At 38.5% G+C, this 23,946-nt stretch overlaps 1 protein-coding gene across 3 annotated transcripts in view; it reads right to left on the reverse strand.

The window, feature by feature from the left end:
• Positions 1-473: 473 nt before the first annotated feature.
• LOC150077691 (alpha-tocopherol transfer protein-like) overlaps positions 474-23,946 on the reverse strand; it is a 97,595-nt gene continuing 74,122 nt past the window's right edge. For all 3 annotated transcript variants that reach the window (XM_090384223.1, XM_090384221.1, XM_090384222.1), the window contains exons 6-7: positions 20,052-20,162; positions 474-955 (exon numbers count right to left, since the gene is read on the reverse strand). In XM_090384223.1, coding sequence (XP_090240349.1) covers positions 782-955; positions 20,052-20,162 — 285 coding nt within the window. In that variant the 3' untranslated portion in view covers positions 474-781. The remainder of the gene's footprint in view (positions 956-20,051; positions 20,163-23,946) is intronic.

Below are 23,946 nucleotides of genomic sequence, written 5' to 3' on the forward strand. Positions count from 1 at the left end.
TTTCGCCCGAGATTTTTTGTCTCCTTCGCTACGGGATTCGGACCCAGTCCATAATATTGGTGGTCCGGTGTCGTAACCACTGAGTTCATCGGGCTTTTATTTTTATTATTATTATAAAGTAATTAGTAACTGAGTTATTAATCAAAATGTAAGCATTTTATATAATAATTGTGCGCATTTTATATAATAATTGTGTGCATTTTATAGTAAGCATTGTAAGCATTTTATATAATAGCGCGTGCGAGTTATTTATCAGTTTGATTTTAATAAACTAAAATTGTATGTACTTTTAATGGCATTCATTCACCGGTTAAAATAACGTCTGTGCTCAATATAAAAGTGTGTAAAAGATTCTGTGGCAAAAAATTCCATTCTTCCACTAGAGCACTTAGTCTTTTTTAATCAGAAACGATTTTGTTACAAGAATCAAAATAAATATCAAGCATTAAATGTCATTTAAAAATACTCTCCCTACATGGAATGTGCTTCATTGCATCATACACTAATATTAATCTTAACATTCGCTGAAATTAGATTTCGAAGAAAATATATCAATCCCTTGTTAAATACCATTATGGAGGTGAAATATTGTTGTATTCGAAGGTACTCCCAGGGGGTTGCCAAAACAGAATCACATCATACACGACACTATCACTTCTTTAATATGGAAAGCACAGGACTGAAGATTTCAATTCTATTCTTAGTGCAGCAATAGATAAAAACCTGTATTCTCAAGATCGAAGACTTTTGATGAGTAAATATTGCGGAGAATCCATAAGTTTTATTGCTGCTTGTATCCATACTGAAGAGACTTCTTGTACTGTGGATACCACTCTTCAATCTTGTTGTACACTGACAGTCCTTCGAGATGTCCGAGAGTTCCTCCGTATTCTGATGGAAGAAGAGATGGGGAGATGTATTCATGCAGAGTCTCGACATTGTCGTGGAAAACAATCTGAAAAAAAATGGGTATATTAATTACAATAATTGTTAAACAATTGCAAAATAATGGACCTCTCAGCGAATTTGAATCAAATTTTGTTTCAGATTAGGCAAAAGTGAAACGAAAACCATCAAGGGATCAAAAGAGCTCTCGGAAAAGGTGTTGCTCGAAGACTTCTTAATGATTCTTAAAGTTTAGACTCTCGTGGATGGCAGAGTTGATGTAATCACAGGCCTCCCCATACACAGGGTGATAAAAACCTGAGTTCGAATCCCTTCAATGGCGCAATTTTATGAGGCTTTTTTTACAAAATGTGTTCGACAAAAATAACAGATCACATAGAAAATGTGGTGTAACCAATGCAGCTTTGCAATGTAGCGGGACAAAATTTGTTATGATGGCGTATCATAGGTTAACGAAGCAATAGGGAGACAGAAACTTAGGACAGGTTTAAGAGACATTTATTGGGGTTGAATAAGAATTACCAAAAATGTCACATTACCGACGTCGAAACAAGATCATCGAAAATATGGTCACGTGATATCAGTACTGCGTATGATTCTCTCTAATGGGTAAACAGGCTTTAGAGTGGTGTAGCCTGTTTAGCCTGTGCTCAATATAAAGGTGTGTAAAAGATTCTGTGGCAAAAAAATTCCATTCTCCCACCAGGGCAGACCTCAGCACACCAATTGACCGATGAGTTGGCAGTTGGCGTGCAATGAGATGCCCAAGGACGTCCCACACATGTTCGATCGAATTTAAGGAAGCCACAGCAATCGTTGGAATCTTCAGTATCAAGATACTCCTCCACCACTTAAGCACCATGTGCTGTGGAGTTGTCATGCACGAAAAGAAAACCTGGGCCATATCTAAAAAAGTCACACACAGTGTTCGAGGATCTGTTCTCGGTTACTCTGCGAAATTAGGCAACCTCTATCAAAAACATGAAGGGAGGCGCAGCCACAGGGATACAGAACACCGCCTCTACCGTCTTTCTCTGATATTGAAGGGATGGTACCGCATTCCTCATTGTCTCCAGTTAAAATAACGTCTAAAGTATGTTTGTAGGCTAAAACGGAACTCATTAGAGAAAACAACTGTACCCAATTTATCAGGGCACCAAGTCACATGTTCACGGCACCACTTTCAACGAGCTCTGCAGTGGTTTGGGGTCAATGGGATACAAACCACTAGTTTCCTTGAGTAGCGCCCACTTCAATTGAGTCCTTAACACAGTCCTATTGGAAATGTCTTCACTTGTGCCAGTAGTAACTTCGAGAGACAACTAATGACATGACATCGTAGGGTTCTGTCTTGCTGTCAGAAACAGATAGCGGTCTGTTCTAGTTGATGGTTGCCACCTCGCTACGATTGCCCAGCTAGAAGTCGTCCAAAGGCCCTCCATCTCAAAGAATCATATAAACGAAGATGAATCTGCGCATGCAGTAGCACAACGATATCGTCACCGTCCTCTCCATACCGAGTGGGAAAAGTCCAGTTCGAGTCCCGTCGATGACTCGAGGAACTTTTATAGGGCCTTTTTCACTCCGTGGCTGAGTTAATCTGTCTCAGGCGTAGATAGCTAGTCCCCCTCCCCGGAACTCAGGGGTTTTTCGTCCACTAAAGTATATAAATCTTTATTTGTCCTACCAAATTTAAAACATAGGTGTACATTGGTAAGTGACAAATTCACTTCACGGCAGAAATTACCAGGGAATTACCATAAAATGCGAATAAAAGAATGTCTAAAATATACAAGAAAGGTTAAATATACACGAAAAGATGACATTTAAACTACATTACTCTTCACTACATTTCTGTCTAGAGTCCTGGAAATTGTAATACAAAAGTTCATCTTAACATCACGTCCACTGACCAACTTGTGCGAGATATACATTATTCAATTGCGTACACACAGTTCTTGACAGAAATTCACACAACTACTAGGCAACAGTAGCCTCAGCGAGCCACACTGCGGTTTGTTTCCTGTATTTCGGGTCTTCTATGAGCCTTAGTAGGTCAATTCCGATATGTGTTAGGCACTGAATTGATTCTAACGCACTGGCGGGTATAAACCTGTCGGCCATCTTCAGTCTGTTGGTCTTCATTCTCAAGGATTTTGTTCCTCTTAATGCAGATGGCGGGATGTGCCACTCACAAACCTGCCAGAAGCATGGTGATGATATCGTGCCAATCATCATTTTGATTGTAGTTATTAATCGTTTCCAGGAAATGATGTTTGGTAAACGCTGCAGTTTAAGCTGCTCAGACAGCTGCGTGGTCCTTAACTGTTGAGGGAGATGGTGTTTATGATGTGCCCACTTCAGCAGCCAGAATTCACTCGCATATATTCTCCTAATGTGGATAGGGGTGGCTGACGCCCGCAATTCAGCGCCATACAAAATGGCTGAATACACTGTGGTTCTTAAATATCGTGCGGTTGTTGCAGTCTGTTTCACGTGCAAGAGGTGCTGTTTTGTTGCCCAACGTAAGTAGTTCATTTTCTTTACAATCAGGTCAATATGAGACTTGAACGTAAGTTTCGTATCAAATGTTACTCCCAGATCTCTATGCGTCTCAACAACTGGGATAGGTTTGCCATTAAGTTTCGGATGTACGAGCGTAGGCGATTTTTTGAGCGAGTACACCATAATTACAGTCTTCTGCAGATTTAGGGCCAAGCCAAATTTGTCTAAGTACACGAATAAATTCTAATAAATTCAGAAGCTTATAATTAATCTGCTCACACAATGTCCTATTGTTCATGGACGGTTGGATGGGTGTTAGGATCTTAATATCATCTGCATAAGTGCATACATCATCCCTACCGTTGCAGAACGGGATCATCATGGCGGTAAAGAGGAGTCCTGATAAAATTTCACCCTGTGGAACTCCTGCATGGATTTGGCGTTGGAGGATCTGACTATCTGTGCCGTAATAAATGGACCGACAAGTAAGAAGAGCCTGTAGGAACGTCAGCAAATTTCCTTTTATTTGGAAGGCGTGTTGGAGCAGATGAAGTAAGGCATGTACATCCAGACTATCGAAGGCTGCTTTTATATCGGTATAAATTATTGCAATTTCCTTTCTGGCTTGGAAAGCATTTAGTATCGTGGCCTGAACTGTGAGGAGGTTAGTTATTGTTGATCTTGCAGTTATTGAATAATGAATCTGTTGAGGCTGCCCAGCCAGTATCTGATTCGATAACTTTGGCAACAGAGCTTTCTCCAGTACTTTTAACAGGGTAGATTCAGTAGATATTGCCCTATAGTGCTCCACAAGGTTAGGCTTTGTAATTTTCGGCATTGGAATTACAGCGTACTTATTCCAGTTCTCAGGGAAAACTCGGCAAGCAAGGATAGAGCTATAAATTGCTTGGAGTGGTTCAATTAGGTAAGGACTAAGACACTTTACCATGAAGTGGGGGACTCCATCAACCCCATCTGTGTTAGTTGGCCTGAGGGAGTTAATACTCTGTATTAGTGCTTCTTTAGTGATAAGAACAGACTCCATCTTATTGTCAACTAATTGATCCCACTCAAATTCCATGACTTGAGACTCATGATATATGCTGGAGAATCTGCTAATGTGGTCCATCCACGCTTCTTTGTCAAGCCCCTGATTTGTGTCACTTTTATGTGTGCAACGAGGTAGCTTTCCCCTGTAAAGTGTGTCTTTCATGTAGCGGTTGATTGCTCTAGATTTTCCCCTATTAAATATTGCTCTGGCCCTCGAGTAGTTAATTCTATCTTGTGTGTCATTAGACAGTTTCCATTTTCTGTGCAGAGTTTGCTTTAGTTTAAACAATGTAGATAGGCTAGAGTTCCACCAGGTTTTATATTTTGATGACATCCTTACTAATTTGGAAGCCGCAAATTCTGTAATAGAGTTGATCCAACTTGTTAAGAGAGTTGTTGCAAATAAGGCATCACATTTGAGTAGACATTCCCACGGGATACAGCTGGCAGCAAATAAGCATTTATTTGGGTCCAGAAAGGCTGGCGAAGTGACACGCTGGCTCTTAATTTTTTCCTTGACATTGAAGTCCACATACGGTAGCATTATGAGCATTGCAATTGGGCTATGATCGGATGGAAAGAACATTTCGGGGGGTACATCAATTATACATTTACCAGAAGACAGAATTAGGTCAAGTCTATTTTCACCTCTTGTAGGTTGGTCATTGATAAGAGAGATGGAACATGGCTGTAGTTTATTTAACATGGTGTCCAGTAGGTTACTGAGCTGTGGTGGAAGGTTGAAATTTCCGCATACTATATGGGTAGCTGACACATGTAATTTGTTGAGAAGCCAGTCTACTACATTATTTATCATTTCTAGACAAGGGACAGGTGGAATGTAAACGACTGCTATATCTAAGAGTGCCGAGTGGACTTTAAGAGTGACGAATAATGCCTCATAAAACTCTGAATCCGAGTAGGCGACCGAGATTATTGTTATTTTTTTTTTTTTTTTTTATGAAACCCCAAACACGAAAGGTATCAAAACCTATAGTACTTAGTACCGTGCATGAGTTGAAGGAGAAGTATGGGGGGAGGGGGATGCCGGAAACTTTGCTCTAGAGACTAAACATGGGTTTCACCACTTCAAGCCTCCAATAAGCAAAGTGGTGGTATTTCACCGGTTGATGGAAGTCATGTCACGTACAAACAGGGCTACTCCTCCACCCCTCGCTACAGATCTGGATTTGAAGTAGGCATTGTATCCAGCAGCGACCAGAGACTCTTGATGTGGCTGGAGCCAGGTCTCTGTAAGACAGATAACATCAGCAGAACGTGACAAGAGCATTTGTTCCAATGTGTCCAAATTGTTTCGTATGCTCCTGACATTCTGATAAAAAATCTTCCCTATGGATAATGGTTTTATCTCTGTCCTAATAGGTCTTCTACGGGGTATAGTCTTACTTTGTATCATGTGTCGGGTAGTGACTATTGTAGAAATTCGATTGAAATCTGAATGGCGATCCGGTAGCGATTCAGTATCCTGTGTAACTAACGGGGTACATATATTCTGCGATGGTCTGGTTTCCTTCCTTTGGCGTTATACTTGTGAGTTTGTGGTTGGCTTACTGGGATATACATAGCGAGGTAGTTTTAATCTCGGCTGGCCGTTGTGATAAAAAGGTCTGATAAGAGCTCCCACTGGCCAGAAGGAAGTGGCGGCAACATTATTAATATCTTTTTCATCACACTCAATTTTGAAGGACGCATATGTGGCTGCCCTGTTCAGTACGGCGACTCTTACAGTTATATTCATGAGTCGTAGGCATTCAGACACAATTTGGTCTGGAGTAGTCTGAGGGTCGACTCGGGAAACAAAGATTGCTTTAGATTGTTGGATGGGTCTTGTGATCATGGGTTTTATTCGAGAGGAGAATGCAGGCAAATCGATCAGAGAACACAAGCAATTTACAGACACAATACACTTTGGTACAGGAAGTAAGCACTGACGTGTCTTTAAATTTCATGAAATATTTTAACATAAAAGTCAGCATTATATTCATATCACTCTTATAGCACGTGTGAAATTAATAATATAGTTTGTTAGGCTGTTCGCCTAATAAACTACATTATTATAATATAAAACTATATTATTTATTATTATATAGTTTAATAAGATGACGTTTCGGGTGTCTTACCGATACCCATTAGTAAGATACCCCACAGCATAGACTATGCTGTGGGAAGAACAGAAACGGCTAAAAATTTTAATAATTTAGGATATTACAGTTGCAATTACCAATAATGCAATTGCAAGTACCAATATTACAATTTGCAAATTACAATTGTAAAGTACTAAGTTTTTAATTACTGCTACAATAGAAAATAGGAAATCTAAGCTAATACAAAGCGATTAAATTTATATCTGCCGACAGCCACCTCTTCCCGATCCTACCAGAAACGTTATGATTAACTGTAGGCCTACAGGCAGACTGCAGTTAATTTTTATCCAGAGGGATTAACTCCGTTAACCAATAGGACAGTGTCACGTTTTTATCCTTGGTCAGGGGTTCCTGTATAGTAGAAGCCAGAGGTAACCTTTGCTCCCATACTCTGTCATCAGGGTTCATATGCAGGCTAGTTGTGGATCTTGCCGTTACTAATCATCACACCATGCTGCTAGGGTACCGGTTTAATTCTGAATCCAGAATGTTTGAAGCCTAGGGTGACCTTTTCTCCCATACTGTGCACATCAGGGTTCGTGTGCAGGTTGGCAAGGGATTATGAAAACCCTAATGACTGTCTCTAACACCTATTGCCATCCAGTGACAGGGTCAAGATTAGCGGATTATTTTATTAGTATTAGTATTAGTAACGGCCGTATGGTGCAAGAAAGCCTATGGCTTATGCTGCACCAGCCAAAAAAAAAAAAAAAATCCGAACAAAACAATGATAAAAACAAAAATTAATAAATAACTAAATAATAATAATTAATAAATAAAAAAATAATAAAATAAAAAATAAATAAAAGGAAATTAATCCTATCATCCTATGCGCTTCCCTACCCGAAAGTACTATCCAGATGACCTTTGAATTTCCCCAAACTGTCGGCCTCTACCACCCATGAAGGCAACTTATTCCAGTAATTTATAACTCGCTGGCTAAAATAGAACTTCCTGCAGTCCAATCTAAACATTTCCCCCCGTAACTTGAATTTATGTCCCCTAGTTCTAGCATCATTTATAATCTTGAAAATTACCTCCTCATTCATTTTACTGATGCCTCTCAGAGCCTTAAACACCTCAATCAAATCTCCTCTAAGGTGTCTAGTTTCCAAACTCTGCAACCCACATATTCGAAGTGTTTCTTCATAAAGACGCCCTTTTGCCGATGTCACCAGGCGAGTTACCTTTCTTTGCACCCTTTCAAGAAGCTCGATGTCTTTCTTTAGGTGCGGTCTCCATACTTGAACACAGTATTCCAAGTGTGGTCTAACATAAGCCTTATATAATGGAATTATCACGTCCCTATCTCTACTTGCAAAAGTTCGATAGATCATCGATAGGACACCATGGGCCTTCCTTGCAACCTGTTTACAATGCTCAGAGAATTTCAAGTCTGACCGTATCGTAACACCCAAGTCCCTTTCCTCCAGTACTGGGTTTAGTTGAACTCCACCAAGTGAATACGTTATTTTGGGATTACTGTTTCCCAGGTGTAATACGTTACACTTTGTTGGATTAAAGCACAGCTGCCATTTTTCTGACCATTCTTGAAGTCTATCCAGGTCTCTCTGAAGAAGCTCAGCTTGACAGTGATCATTAACTACTCTACCAATTTTAACATCATCTGCAAATTTAGACATCACGCCCTCTATCCCTTCATCAATGTCGTTTATGAAAATTAAAAACAACAGTGGCCCTAATACTGATCCTTGGGGAACCCCACTTCTTACATCAACCCAATCTGAGGAATAGCCATTTATCACAACCCTCTGCCTCCTGCCCTGAAGCCATCCTTCTATCCATCTAAGGATTTTCCCAGTGATTCCAACCTGTTCAAGCTTATAAAGCAACCGCTCATGTGGGACTGAGTCAAAAGCTTTGCTGAAATCTAAATAAACAATGTCGAAATTATTCCCTAAATCCAGCTCGAGAGTGACCCTTTCGAAATAGCGAACCAGATTTGTTAAACATGATTTTCCCTTTACAAAACCATGCTGAGTATCCTTGAGAATTTCAATTCGATCCAAATGATCCTGAATTCCACCCTTGATCATTGCCTCCATGATTTTCCCTACTACTTAAGTCAGACTGACAGGTCGATAATTTCCCACTTCACTTTTAGAGCCACCCTTATGTATGGGAGATACATTTACACTTTTCCAATCCAAGGGAATCTCCCCAGAGTCTAGTGATGCTCGCATAATTAGCCTCAATGGTTCAATGCACTCGCTTGCCGCCTCTCTTAAGATTATAGGGTATATTCCATCAACTCCAGGAGCCTTACTGGTCTGTAGGCTCGAACGTTTTTTCATTAAATAATCTTGCGAAATTTCAATATCATTAATTACATATTTTTTAACTTCGCTCCCACAATTTTCCATTGCCACAAAAGGCTTTTCATTTGTAAATATCGATGCAAAATAACTGTTGAGTTCATCTGCAACGGCAGCTGGTATATTTATTACTATCCCCTTTCCCTTAGTAAAGGTCCGATCTGGTTTGTCCTGCTCTTCTTGGCATTTATATATGTGAAGAATTCTTTATCCCCCCTCTTTGCTCTGTTTGCTAGTGATTTCTCATAAACTGCCTTTGCCTGTCGAACCTTTTCTGTGGCTCTATTACACATCACCTTGTAGCTGTTATAGGCTTCAGTACTTTTTATTGCTCTGTAACTTTTCCATGCCACCTTTTTCTGCTCAAGCAATGCGGCAACTTCACTATTCATCCAACTTGGAACCCTTCTCATGGAGTATTTTTTTAATGGTATATACGCATTCAAGGCATCTGTGATTAATGTTTTAAAGCGTACCACAGTTCAATTGTATTCATTCTCTGCGCGATATCTACCCAGTTAATAGAGGCCATGTAGTACCTTAAGGCATCGTAATTTTCTTTTCTGAAATTAAAACCCATTCCTTTGCCTTTTACTTCTGCTACCTCTCTCTCTTTATCATTCACTGTAGAACTGCGTGATCACTTCCTGCTACTGGTTCCTCTACTGTCAGCCCTGTTATGTCATCTGATTCATGTGTGATGATGAGGTCTAGGATATTCTTTTCTCTAGTTCTTTCCCTGACATGTTGATACAAATAACAGTCATCTAGTTGATTTAAAAATTTTGTTCCCCATGTCGAGTTTCCTTCCCATTTACTCCAATCAATTAGAGGCAAATTGAAATCAGCCATAATAAGGCATTGACGCTTACTTGCCCATTCCATTTGCATGTAGCGGCTTTCGTCATAATCTTCACAATCACCGGGTCTGTAGATTACTCCTACTCGCATTGTACCTTTGTTTCCAACTATCTCACACCATACAGACTCTGTACTAGCATGTGAAATGTCTGAATCCGGGAAAGCTATCGTCGCACTCAGGCTGCTTCTGATAAGAAGCATTACCCCACCACCCCTTCTATCTACTCTGTCCTTCCTAAATACATTATACAAGCCGTACTGAAACTCATCATCCCCAATTTCCGGGTGGTACCACGTCTCTGTAAGCCCTATTATGTCCGCGTTACTTGTTTTAACCAGCAGTTCGAATTCGCTCATTTATTGACGACACTTCTAACGTTACTGTATAAATAATTAAGATTTACTGTTCTTGTATATTTAACAACCCTAACACAACCCTTGAAGTTTTTTAGGCTCTCTTCCCTGATATTAGCTACCCGCTCACGTGAAACGTTTTTGGCCCCAGAACATCTAGATAATACGTCCAGTCGGGGTAACAGATAAGAACTCTTAAGGTATGTGCAAGAGTTACATTGACCAATATTATCAGATAAACGCGTGTCAATTTTACCCACATCCCCCCTAACTAGCAGTTTCCCTGAGCCTTTAAGGTATCCTCTATAATACTGGCAAAAACCTTTGCACCATCTTTGTTTAAGTGTATCCCGTCTCTACAAAACAAATTCCTTCTAGCTACAAGTGTGGGCCATGCTGATAGAAATTTACCCCCTAAAGCCTTGCAGATTCCTTGAAGTCTTGAGTTAATCCACAAGGCTCTTAACATATAATCCCTCCTATCGTGTCTGGGCAGAATTGCAGACACATAGACATTATGGCCTAGCTCGCGACATTTCCTCAGCATGGTCCTGTATTTTTCCAACAAATCGTCAGATCGTGTACGTTTAATATCGTTTGTCCCCACATGAATAATAATATTTTCTTTACCCCCTTTAAAATCTGACAGTCTGTTGGTGACATCATCAATAGTTGCTCCCGGCAGACATACCCTGGTTCTTCTTCTTCTTCTTATTATTATTATTATTATTATTATTATTATTATTAACAGCTACAAAACAGCAAACAACGTGCCTGAGGGTGCAGCTACAAAGAATTATTACATAGCTTCAAAAAGCTTGGAGTATACATTTCCCAAAGTAAAGAAAAAAGTATATGTACAGATAAACTAAATAAATAAAAGGACTCATCCGTCCTATTTAAGTGAACAGGCAGAGCACTGGTATTTCTTCACACACAATCAGAGTCTTAGAACTTAAAAGAAGAGTGTATTTTAAGTCAGGTACCGGATGAGGTTAGCAATTTCAGTTGCCTCTTGAAGTGTCCGGGGGTGTCAAATATCTCAATATTTGCTTTGTTCATTGATCTTGCAGTCCTGTTGTAGAAGTTGTAGTATCCATAATTTGTTCTCGCATAGGATGGTTTCAGCAGTGGATGGTTTCTTAGCGCTCTTGTCGGAGCGTTGAAATTTATTTGTGAGACGAGATGAGGGCAATTCAGGGTACCATTTAATAGTTGGTTAAGAAGGAGTAAATCGGCTTTATCTCTTCTTTTTTCCAGCGTTTCGAGTCCAAAGAATACACACCACTCTTGGTAGGATTTCTCATAGTATTCAGGCCACTTTTAAAGCAAACGTACTGGATTGCTCTCTTTTGAATATTTTCAATTTCTAATTTTTGGTACGCAACATGTGGGGACCAGACCTGTGAGGCAAATTCTAGGGCTGGCCTAACATAGATTTTGTAAAGAAAGATGAAAAGTGCCAACTGATTGAAGTCTCGGTTAATTCTTTTCAGGAAACCTAGTTTTTTGCTAGCTGCCTTTACAATGTTAGAGATATGGACATCAAAGGAAAATGATTCTTTAATAAAGATACCTAAATTTTTGGCTGTACTAACTTTTTTGATTGCCTTGTTGTTGATACAATAAGAAAAATTAAGTTTGTTTTTCTTGTGTGCATTAGCAAAGCTCATCAGCTCACACTTGTTTTCATTGACTGCCATTTTGTTCTCCTTCAGCCACTGAATAACTCGTTGAAGAGCTTCGTTTAGGATGATGCAGTCATTGGTACTGCGAATTGCTTTATAGATTTTTATGTCGTCTGCAAATACGTTGATTTTGATTTGGTAGGCTCCAAGGGTGCTTGGCAGGTCGTTGATGTAGATAAGAAATAATAGCGGGCCTAAGGATGAACCCTGTGGGACACCAATTTCAGGACTGAAAGGATATGAGGTTTTACCTTTAAATGTCACGGACATTTCTCTACCTTCCAAGTAGTTTTCAATCCAGTTTAGTGCTTGTCCTCTGAGACCATAGTGATGCAGTTTGTTGATTAGTCTCTGATGGACTACCTTGTCGAAGGCATTGCTTAAGTCAAGGAAGATGGAGTCGACTTGTTTTCCTTCGTCAAGCGCCTGGGATATGTTCGAAACAAACGAGATCATATCTGTGCAGGTGGAACGACCCTTGATAAATCCGTGAGAGTAATCTGACAAATTAAGTTTCATAAAGTTAAATAGCTGCTTCATTACAATGGATTCAATTATCTTTGAGAGTGTATTCAATTGACAAACTGGTCTGTAATTGTTGGGTGAGGATGGGTCTCCTTTTTTGTAAAGAGGGGTAACAATGGCCTTTTTCAGTTGAACTGGATAGATTCCACTCTCAAATACCAATTTTATTAAGTGAAGTAATGGCTTTATAAGTGTAGTTCCACATTTTTTCCATAAGACAGTAGGGATACCGTCCGGGCCTCGTGTGAGATCCTTTTTCATACTGTGGATTGTACTCAATAATTCTGCTTGGTTTATTTCAAATACTGTTAGGGTATCAATGTAGTTGAGAGGAAAATTTTCGTTACCTTCCATCCCGTCATCTGCTGTATCTGTTTTGTAAATTTCTTCAAAGCTGCTAGCAAGGTAGTCTGCCTCAGACAAAGATGACAATTCACTGGGAATATCTAGCGTGTTTACAGCCGCATTTTGATTTTTTGCTTTGAAATAGCTGAATATAGGCTTCATATCTTTTGCCTCGAAGACTCTTCTTTCGACAAAACACAGGTATTTGTTGTAGTCCTGTTTTAATGTCGTTTTAACCTGTCTTCTTAAGGAGGAATATTTATTGTAAAGGCATATTTCTTTATTTGTCTTAAACCTACTATGCATTTTTCGTTTTTTTGCCAGTAGGGATTTTAGTTCCTTAGAGAACCAGTGTGGGTAATTTTTATCAGGAACACTATAGCATGGAACAAGATTGTTAGTTACTTCATTAATGATTTGGTAAAAGCAGTCCAGTGCTTCTTGAGGATCATTGATTTTTAATAGTAATTCCCAATTACAGTTTTTAAATGCATAATTCATATCAGGCCATTTCACTTTATTGAAATTGAGCTTCTGTTTTTGTTCTAAATCCGTATTTTTAACTGATCTCTTCTTGATGGAAAAAGCCACAGGAATGTGATCTGATTTGAAAAGATTAGTTGGCTTAAAGACCACCAAAGGAAAGTTGGTGAAGACTAAATCCAAGTAGTTTTCATTTCTAGTTGGAAATTCACAGATCTGATTCAAATTTAGAGAGATGAAATTTTTTTGAAATCTACCCTTAAGTGTCCAGACATTAGTTGGATTGGCATTACATCCATTATAGGCATGTGGCATATTAAAGTCCCCTAAAACAATTAAATGGTCTATTCCCAGATGTTGATCAAGAATTTGGTCGATAGTGATCTCAAATTCCGTCATAAGAGTGTTATCTACAGGTGGTGGAAGGTAGACAAGCATAACATAGCAGATATAAGAGCCACTGCCCAGTTGGAGAAAAATTCCTTCAATGTTAGCCAAGACTTTGATTTTTGAGATAGGAATCTCTTTTTGGCAGACGATCATGAGTCCGCCACCTCTCTTATCCAGTCTATCCCTACGAATAACAACAAAGCCCGGTGGGACCAATTCACTGTCTTTAACATCCTGAGTGAGCCATGTTTCCACTAAAAAGTAGATGTCGTAGTCTTCTTGTAATATAAGGGAATAGGTGTCTTTATAGGTGCTATTGTTTAGACATTGCACGTTTTGATAGTAACATAGCAAATCGTCTTGTAAATTATTCTTATTTTGCCGAACTGGAATCCTATTTTCCTGTATTTTCTTGATTGTCTGTAGTTGCTATTTATTTCCGTTTTCAATATTCGTAGGTGAGGATGGGTTTGTTGATTTTGTCCTTGTACTGATTTTGTCCTTCTGCTCCACCTATCTTTATTACAAAAAATATTCCCCGCTTCCCTGACAATGGAGTCTCCTAATAAAACAATGTCCTTCTTAACCAGAGTAGTTTGCACTTGGTTTTTCTGTTTCGAGGTTCGAATCGGGTGTGCATCACTTGGTAGATTGCTGGAGTTTTGAGTCCCTGACGAGCTCCCAGATGCATTATTTTCGAGGGCAAGCACTCGTTTTTTCAGGGACTCAAATTGTTCCATCAGTGCACCAAATTGTAATTTAAGATCGGTGCACTCCTTACATCGATCACAAAGAAAAGAATCCCCAGGTGAGGTAGGATTAGTCACCAGGTTGACCTTGGAAAACATTCCACAGGTTCCACAACGGATTAAATCATGACTCACCCGTAAATCGCCATCTGCTATTTCCGTGTGAGTCACAATACACTGTGACGTGTTTAAGGCAGATCTCGTAACTACCATTATAAAATTAAATAAATATCAATGAAAGTAACTTTAAAAAATTATATCTATAATATTATTAGAATCAAACAGTTACAGGAAAACCTATAACAAAATAATCCAACAATATCTAAATAAATCAAATATTTAAAATCACTATCCAAAAGTAAACCACTTAACTGAGGAGCCCTGTCTAAGCGCGTCCGCTCACCTCGAATGCCAACGTACGAATGATGACGACGTTTTTTTTTAACGACGTTTCAAAGAATAGCTTTGAGTGGAAATAACATAATTAATATCTATCAAGATTATGCTGATGACACAGAGACGTTAACACTATTAATCAACTGAGAAATGTTAAAATAATCTGTAAAATGTGTTTTTCAAAAATTTTATTGTGATCTAATATAAACTTTAATTTTTACGATATAATTGAAATTTCCGCCAGCCGTAGTTTGGGGATACGTGAGTTAGAAGTGGGAAGGAAACTGTTGAATTTAAACATGAAAGCTACCTCGGGAGGATGGCATCTATCCAATGATATTAAGGGATCAGCAAGAGTGGTAGATGACTTTCATCAACCGGTGAAATACCACCACTTTGCTTATTGGAGGCTTGAAGTGGTGAAACCCATGTTTAGTCTCTAGAGCAAAGTTTCCGGCATCCCCCCCCCCCCCATAATTCTCCTTCAACCCATGCACGATACCAAGTACTATAGGTTTTGATACCTTTCGTGTTTGGGGTTTTTATAAAAAAAAAAAAAAAAAAAAAAAAAAGCAAAGAAGGTAAATACACCGGTTTCCATTATTATGAGAGCAAGTTTGGATTCAGGACATATCCCTGAATTAGACATCTGCAGAGCAGAGGAACAGCAGATCTCTCTGGACTGTAGATATCAGAATATGTGAACCAACTCGCGACATATGTTGAAAACTGTTGAGAGTTAGGTCAGAATGTGCTTGTGTCTGCAATTCTGCCCAGATGCGATAGGAAGGATAATATGCAGAAAGCCTTGTGGATTAACTCGAGACCTCAGCTGATAAATTTTTTTACCAGCGTGACCATTTCACAGCGTGGTATTCATTTGAACACAGTGGGTGCAAGAACTTTTGCCAATATCAAAGAGGATACTCTAAGGTTTCAGGGAAACTGATGGTTTAGGGGAGAGAAGGGAAATTTAGATCCGCATTTATCTGATGATATTGGTCAAAGTAATTCACCTCATAAATTCTTGTTTGTTGCCACAACAGCCGATGTTGAATAAACATTCTGAGGGTAAAGAATGTTTCATACGAGAGGGAAGGTACAGCTTGGGATTCAAACCAAAATAACTTCCAGGGGTGTGGCAGGGCAATAAAATATAGAGGGCTGCTTAGTCTCACGTTTGTACACAGTACTATCAGGAGTATCAATAAAATGGCTGCATTGTACTACATGGCAAATACTATTAATAAAAGGGCGGCTGTGATTCTAGAGCGCGAGATTTGATAAAAACTGATGATCTCATCTCAAAAATTTTTGATTAAATGAGACCTATCACAGTGAAAATGAAGAAAGAATTCAGGGTAGAGGAATTAGCTCTGGCTGTACTGAGAATGTTTAATAATAAATTCCCGGGGATGGATCTGACAGAGGATGAGTCAATAAAACAGTTTCAAGATTATCCCATCACAACTGCTAGGTATATTCAATGCCTCTCTCTCGCAGTTGGTATCTTTCTGTTCCCTGTTAAGATGCATTACTAAAGCTTGTTTTTAAGTCGCCAACAACACCTAGAGATAGTGTGGAGTCCTACTGCCCCATAACGTTGCATAGTGGGCTGGGAAAAGTTTTTGCATGAATGATAGCTGCGAGAATCTTAAATTATGAGTGTAATAATTATTGCTGTTATTATTGGCGTTGTTGTAGGGATTTAGGTGCATCAGCGACTAAGGTAATATTGCTCCTTTTACTCTGGCTGTAAATGGCGTGTATTCTGTGAGTGATGTTCTGGTTACAGGACAAAAAGGAGTAGATCCTGTCCTGTAATATTTCTTGGACAAAGCACATCACAAATATTGCTTCAGCCGTAGCTACGTGTATAAATTTCTGTATCCCGTTTCTCTCTTTGTGTTGCCATTCATCTAAACAACTACAAAAAATGTATGTCTGAAATTCGCCCTACTAGAAATACTGTTACCGCACTGAGGTGATGTTCTGAAAACCTCTTATTCTTGAACAACCTTAGTTCGCTTGTATTTTCTAAGAACTACAATGTACAGCAATTCAAGTCCAATTTCCCTAAACATCTTCTGTCTTCTCGTCGTTCAATCCACTCAAGGTAATAAGTGCTTTAAGTTGTAGTACCTTTTGTGTTTGGGATTTTCTTTTACAAAAAGAGACCCTAACTGATGGGTTTTAAATGTACACTACACTTGTTTCTGTTTCCCTTTTGTACATTCCCTTTATTGATACGATGATATGTGGCCCCTTTGGTTACGTGTCGGATGTTGTTAGTTAGACATCATAATTTTGTCCGTCAACTACGCTGACTGGGGAAAACTAAGATGTATATTTAAGGGGAGATGCTAACATTTAGGATACAGTAATTTCCTTTCTTGTAGATGACATGTCAAAAGAAATAAAGATCTTAAGACCCATGTCCCTTAATAAATATGTTCTATATATATCAGAGAGAAGTGAAAATGAGTGACTATGGTGATTATTTTTCAAAGACAATACCAAAATTTTTTATTCACCCAGCATATATTATGAGAGAAACAAAGGAAGGCTAAATAGAAAGATGTTTGCTACATATTACTATAACTCCAAATAATAGTTAATAATTTTTCAACAGTTTGTTTTTTATTCTTGTTCATACTTCGGCACGACCACTACATCAGTGTAGTTTTGTAAGATGTAAAATCTTACAAATATAATATTTTGTGGAGGAGGGAGATTAGTTTAAAGTAAAACTTATAATAAAGCAATATGGGGGAGTGGAACATTACAAGTCAAGAATATTACTAAGATCACTGGCAAGGATTAAATTAGACACCGTCTATACAAGGGGAGCGGTAGGCTGAAAAGCTATTAGCAACCTGGGTAAACCCGACTCCCAGCTCACACAGACAAACCAGAACAATAGAACCCAGTAGCAACTGCTATTAGTAGAAGGGTCAACTCTGGAAAACAATAGCGCGGTGGACCATGTGCTGTCGGGACATTTCTTTAATCGGTGACACCTGGACGCGAAACAGGGTAGTGAAAACGGAAGAAATGCTGGGAATTAGGTTTAAGTCTGTCTGGCTGTCGGTGATGGCAAGTGTTTAGATCGTGGGAAATTAGTCTGCTACAGTATAACTATAAGCGGCTGACTTCAAAGGTACAGACAGCCTGAGAAAGTTTACAAATTTCTTAAAATAAGAAGTTGGATAGAGCACTAAATAGACAGCGTGAGAAAGATTAAAATTAGCGAATAAGAACAGAGAGAAAGTTGATAAAATGAGTAAGATTGGTTAAACTAAAAACTAGGGCGATTTTGACATATGTAGGCGGTATACACAAATTGAGATGAACAAAAGTGAGTGAACAGGGGAATACAGAGACAGAACCCCGAGTTGAGTTATGTGGGTGTTTATGGAAATGAGTTAGGAAGGAGACAAAGTTGAGATTCTTGTCGGTGCTTGGGAAAGTGAGACAGAGGAGAGAACCCAAAATTGAGATTCTTTTGGGTATTTATGAAAATGGGTTGGTGGGATTCTAAGTTGAGATTTTTGTTGGTGCTAGGGAAAATGAAATAGTCTGCGGACACAGCAGTCGAGATTTTCGTCGATATAAGTAAAAATGAGTTAGTAACATGGACAGTTGTGGGTTCTGTTGTGGTAGGAAATATGTGTCATTTAACAGTGGAGTGTTTGGTCGTGGTGGGAAAAGAGAAGGGTAGCGCCCTGGAAAGTTTTCCTCTTGAAGGAGTTCTTAATAGGTGGAGCGGAAAAACGAGGGTAGCACCCTATGAGTTTTTCCTTGTGATAAGTTTTAATAAAGTGGAGTGGAGAAGGAGTTAGTGTGAGATGCCCTATGAGTTTTCCTTGTGATAGGTTTTAATAAGGTGGAGAGAAAAAAGGAGCGAAATACGCAGAATCAGTAGCTCGAGAGAAAGGAGCGAAAATGCGAAATTAGTAGCTCGATGAGAAGGAAGGAAGCAGCGAATGGATGGTAGCCCGAATAAGGTGGAGAAAGAACGCCAGTCCCATGCAGCCAAGAGTTCCAAAAAGAAAAAAAAATTATCTGTAGCAAATTCAGGTGAAAGCAGATGAAGGAGATCCTCAGTGATCCAAAAATGGAAGTGTGAAACCGCCCCGGAAAGCAAAGGAAAGAAAAAAGATAATAGTAATTATTGTAAGTTAACAAGGACTGTTAGTGGAACAGTATAGTGATTAATTAATGAAAAACAGAGATAGCACTAGAAGTAAATTGATAGATAAATTATCTCTTAAGTAAATTATATATATACTAACAGAGTTTAATTAATTCAAGAAGGTTATTGTAAAATGCAAGAGAGAAACGAAAGATAGTAATAGATTAAATTGTTGTTCAAAGGATTATAATATGTTAGTAGGGTAGTAAGGATTATATGTGAATGTTTTAAGGACAGATAATTGAATCCAACGAGAAGTTTTGACTATGTTTTAAGGATAGATAATTGAATATAGTGAGAATCTTTGAATGTTCTAAGGATAGATAATTGAATATAGTGTTTGTATTGATGAAGAATTGTTGGTCCAACTGAAAGACTAATAACAATTAGAGACTTTAGGAAAGTTAAGATTGGTCTTCAGTATATTGTAACAGAATGGCGAGAACACAGAGTATAATGATCAAAATAACATATTGATTGTTAATATAAGAATAATATATGCAAGGTATCCTTGACTTAACCTTGTATGCATATTACATGTTTTTCTATTCAATTGTATATTATGTTGTATATATATAAGCGTAAATAAACTATGTCATGTTATATATTAATGTGTGCGTTGTTTGTCATTCCTGAACACTCAGCCTTTCCGAAGGGAATTATACACAATTGAGAAGTTCCCTCGAATCTGGAATTCTCCTGTGAAGTAAAGTTAGATGCGTAAGTGTGGGAAATAAGAATAAAGTGGACAAATACATAATAGGGAACAAAACGAAATAAGAAATAAATAAATAGGAAATATATAACAATAATAAAAAACTCCCTCATCCATCAAAATTTTTTTCCACCCCCCACAGTTTATAATAAATCAATCAATACAAACTTTAATCGTATTTAGTAGTCACTGGCCTGAAACCCAGTCCACTCAAAGAGCGTGTGTTACAGCACTCTCGCTCCTGATCACTCGGCTACGTCAGGTGTCTTTTATTTCATTAAGCAGCGTAGCCAACAGAGATCTGGTGCAATTCATAATTATAGATAACAACTGAATAACTAATACTGAACATTCCAAAGTGTTTTCTTATTAAAATGTATAAACTCACCCGTTGTTGTAACCTCTCGTTGAGAATCTGCCTTATCACAAACCAAGCGGCTTTAAAAACATAGGGTGAATTCAACACGTGCACCTGTTTTGGCCGAACTGGAAGACTACCCTAAAAGAAAAATAAAGAGATTATATTATAGGGAATGGCCTTATACAAGGTAAAGTCATATTTAGTTTTAAAACAATGTGCATAGAATGACAAAATGCCTAGCAATGAAAATTTAATCCATTTTTCTGCTTTCCACAAAATCATAAGAAATGTACGAATCATGCGTACCATTTTGTTTCCCAGAAAACCGTAAGCATGATCCATACTGTGCAGTCAACTGGGAAAAGTGAATCACCTTTGATCCCTCGATGATTTTTTTGAAATACAACCGTCTGAAACTTTGTAATGTTTTTCCTACGTACCCAGGCACCCCCTAAAATAGGCCATGAATTAACCTGCAGAAAATGGCTACCGATTACAAATGCCATCGCATTCTGGAGGGGATCGCATCTGTTCAACTGGAATAACTTCTTCCAAATCTTGTGACGTTAACTGTGCCAGGTTACTCAACTTCCACCAGCCATCCACCTCACCAATGCGTACCGCGTTGTGTTTATCAGCTGCACCAACAATTCTTTCTCTTCGGTTGTTGGTCTGATCAAAATCCATGGTTAGCTTTTGATTATCCTTCCCGGCCATTTGTTTTTTTTTACCATTCTTGATTTGTGCAACGATGTTAATTTTTTTATCTCGATATTTTCCTGTTTATTATATTTTCTTTTTTTTATATGCTTTTTCATTTTAGTGTAACTTATAATTTCTTATGTAACTTCCTTTTTTAGTCACAAGTATCATTTTCTGCCTTAATGTAAAATTTCTTCTATGCCGCTGTGATGAGTATTATTTTTTTCTAGTACCTGTATAGTACTTAGCAGCGATGAAGATAATTTATTTATTTAGTTTTCTCTTCTTCGTGAAACCTAGAATTTTCTTTCTGCAAAGCGGGGATAACAGAGCTTACAGTGGGGGGGGGGAAATATAGATACTACACGAGGTCCGTTCTCCTTGTCGTTTATAAATATATACTGAAAAGTCAGCAAACGTACAGACTTAACAATTAATGTCAAAAAGACCAAAACTGTGGTCATAAGCAAAAACACTTTGCCTAGAATCAAAATAAGCTGTAGCAACCCGCACATTGAACAAATGAGTAGCTTTAAATATCTAGAGACGATCTTTACAACTAATAATGACCAAGGCACAGAATTTAGAAGCAGAAATGGTATGGCCAAAGAAGTATTTAAGAATCTTAAGAACATCCTCTGTGACACGAAACTGGATTTTCAGAAAATATATGGAATGACCAAATGCTACACGTGGAGCACCCTCCTATATGGTTGTGAGACCTGGGCCATGCGCAAGGCAGAAATCAGGATACTGGAAACCTTCGAGATATAGACGCTCAGAAGAATGCTCAAAATTCCGTGGACAGATCGGGTCATCAATGAGAGGGTCATTAAGAGGGCAAGGAGTACAAGAACACTACTAACTACAATCGAAAAGAAAAATACTACCTACCTAGGGCATATTATAGGAGGCCCACAATGTGACCTGCGGAGATTAATCCTGCAAAGGAAGATTAAAGGCGAAAGATCAAAAGGAAAACAAAGAAAAAAGTGGCTTGGTAACTGAAAAAAACTGAGAGGCCTTACGACACAAGAACTATTTCACAAAGCAAGAGACAGAGTTGGCTGGAAAATGTTGGTCTCCAACGTTCAAATTGAACACGGAACCTGAAGAAGAATACTGAAAAGTCAAACATGAAAACGTAGAGTCATTGATATGACCACCGTATTTTAACAGAAAGTTCCATCATTTATATTCTATTTTCAATTATAATTTTTGAAAAACTGGTGACGCTCTAGACTTTGTAATTGGTAAGGGTGATGGACTCCCAAACCTTGCTACCAAGTTGTAAATACAAATTTATTAAAAGCTGGTAATTAATTTTTCTTTGCTGTAAAAGTAAAGTGCAGCCATTATCAACCCACTGCAGGATGGAAGCCTCCTCAACAATTCATGCTGAGGGAAATGGACCATAATCTGCTACGCTGGTCCAGTGCGGGTTGGCAGATCGACCGTATTCAGCAGTCAGGGGCTTGAACCCCAGTCAACTCAAAGAGCGTGTGCAACTGCACTCCCGCTCTTGCCCACTCGGCTTCTTTGCTGTACTTACATTAATTATCCAGACAAAATGGAAAATAAAGGTTGATTGAACTAAAGCAAGCAACCTAAGAGAGTTATAGTTTTATTTATTTATTTAGAGTTTTGCAGTTTTATTTATTTATTTATTTAAAGTTTTGCAGTTTTATTTATTTACCTTTTGCTTCTTCACACCCCTTGGCGGAGCCCGTGCAGATGCAAAAATATGCTTCTCATTTAATTATGGATATACGGTACGCATAATTAATGGATTAGCACGTTCCATCGCTATTTAGGTTGCACCTCTACAACCTTTGGTTCGTCTGTATTTATTTCAACCTCCCTCTCCATGTATAATTTAATGTAGTTTTGGAATGTTGTTTCCCAAATTAATAACCTTGAATTTTGCATAATTAATAAGTAGTTTCTTTTCACCTATCTGGCCATCCCAGAAGCCTATTCAAATCGTCCTGAAGAATGGCTTAGATAGGCATCAGCAAGAAAAGAAGAAGAAAAAAAGAAAGAAATGAGTGTAGTTGACGCCTCTCATTAAACGCTCATAATTCACACTGTCTGAACATGTTGATATGATGTCCTGTATCGTCTTCAATACCATTTAAAGAAATCATAAACAGAAGCAATCCAAGCACATACCCCTGAGGGACTTCCAATCCTAAAAAAATATGAAGAATAACCATGAGTGCTGGATTTGGTACAGGGGAAATATTCAGGGATATTCATGTGTTGTTATTGCGGCCCCAGGGTTTCCCCATTAGCCGCTATTGTAGTTCTTGTGTTGAAGCTTACGCTAAAACTGGCCATTTGATGTGGTGTGTTGGGTGTGTAAATGTTATGATGTGTTCTGTTGTTATGTTTTCGGACGGTACCTGGCTCTTAGCATGTGGGACGCGACAACACCTGGTCACCAATATGCATGACTGCCGCCCGCCTCCCCGTGAAGTGGGTGGGTATTAAGAAGCTTCCTGGTGGCCATCATAAACAACACCACAAAATAAACGTCGACATGTGTGGACATGTGCTGTGTGCTATGTAGGGTGATCCCAAAATCTGTCCATCTCCGCCGCGTAATGATATACAAAACTCTGTAAAAAGGTCAGAAATTAGTGCAGTGTGTGTGTGTGTGTGGGTGTCTGTATATATATATATATATATATATATATAAAACTCTATATTGCAGAAATGCTAAACTGCTAAGCAAAGTCCTAGATATGGATGAATTCCAATCACTCCTAGAGACTCAAACCGCTCTAGTTTTTCACAATGATCTACAACACGGTTCTTAACTAAAGGTTATCTGTTCACAATACATTACTTTTAAGATTAAACTAAATCGGTAATTAATCGGAGTTGTCTTGTTTTACTGCAAACCTCTGCATAGAACTTGTTGCGAGCACTGATGTTTCTTGAATTTACCACTATTACTGTTTCATTACCTACTCGAAGTGATGGCATTACATTTCTTAGAATATTATTCCTTTGACCTTCATATAAAGGACAATCATGTAGTATATGTCCCGAGGATTCCTCCAAATCGCATAAATTATATTTATGCGGTTTGGAGATTGCCTGGATTCTAGACCCAGTTGAAATAATCTGGCATTCAAAGACCCTTGACCTGTAAAAATGCACACGTGTATAAGAAGTTGTCATAAATAGGAAATACCAATTTTTATTGAATGTT

The sequence above is a fragment of the Mastigoproctus giganteus genome, chromosome 11, assembly GCF_048544385.1.
Source record: "Mastigoproctus giganteus isolate SK-2022 chromosome 11, ASM4854438v1, whole genome shotgun sequence".
Classification (NCBI taxonomy): Eukaryota; Metazoa; Arthropoda; class Arachnida; order Uropygi; family Thelyphonidae; genus Mastigoproctus; species Mastigoproctus giganteus.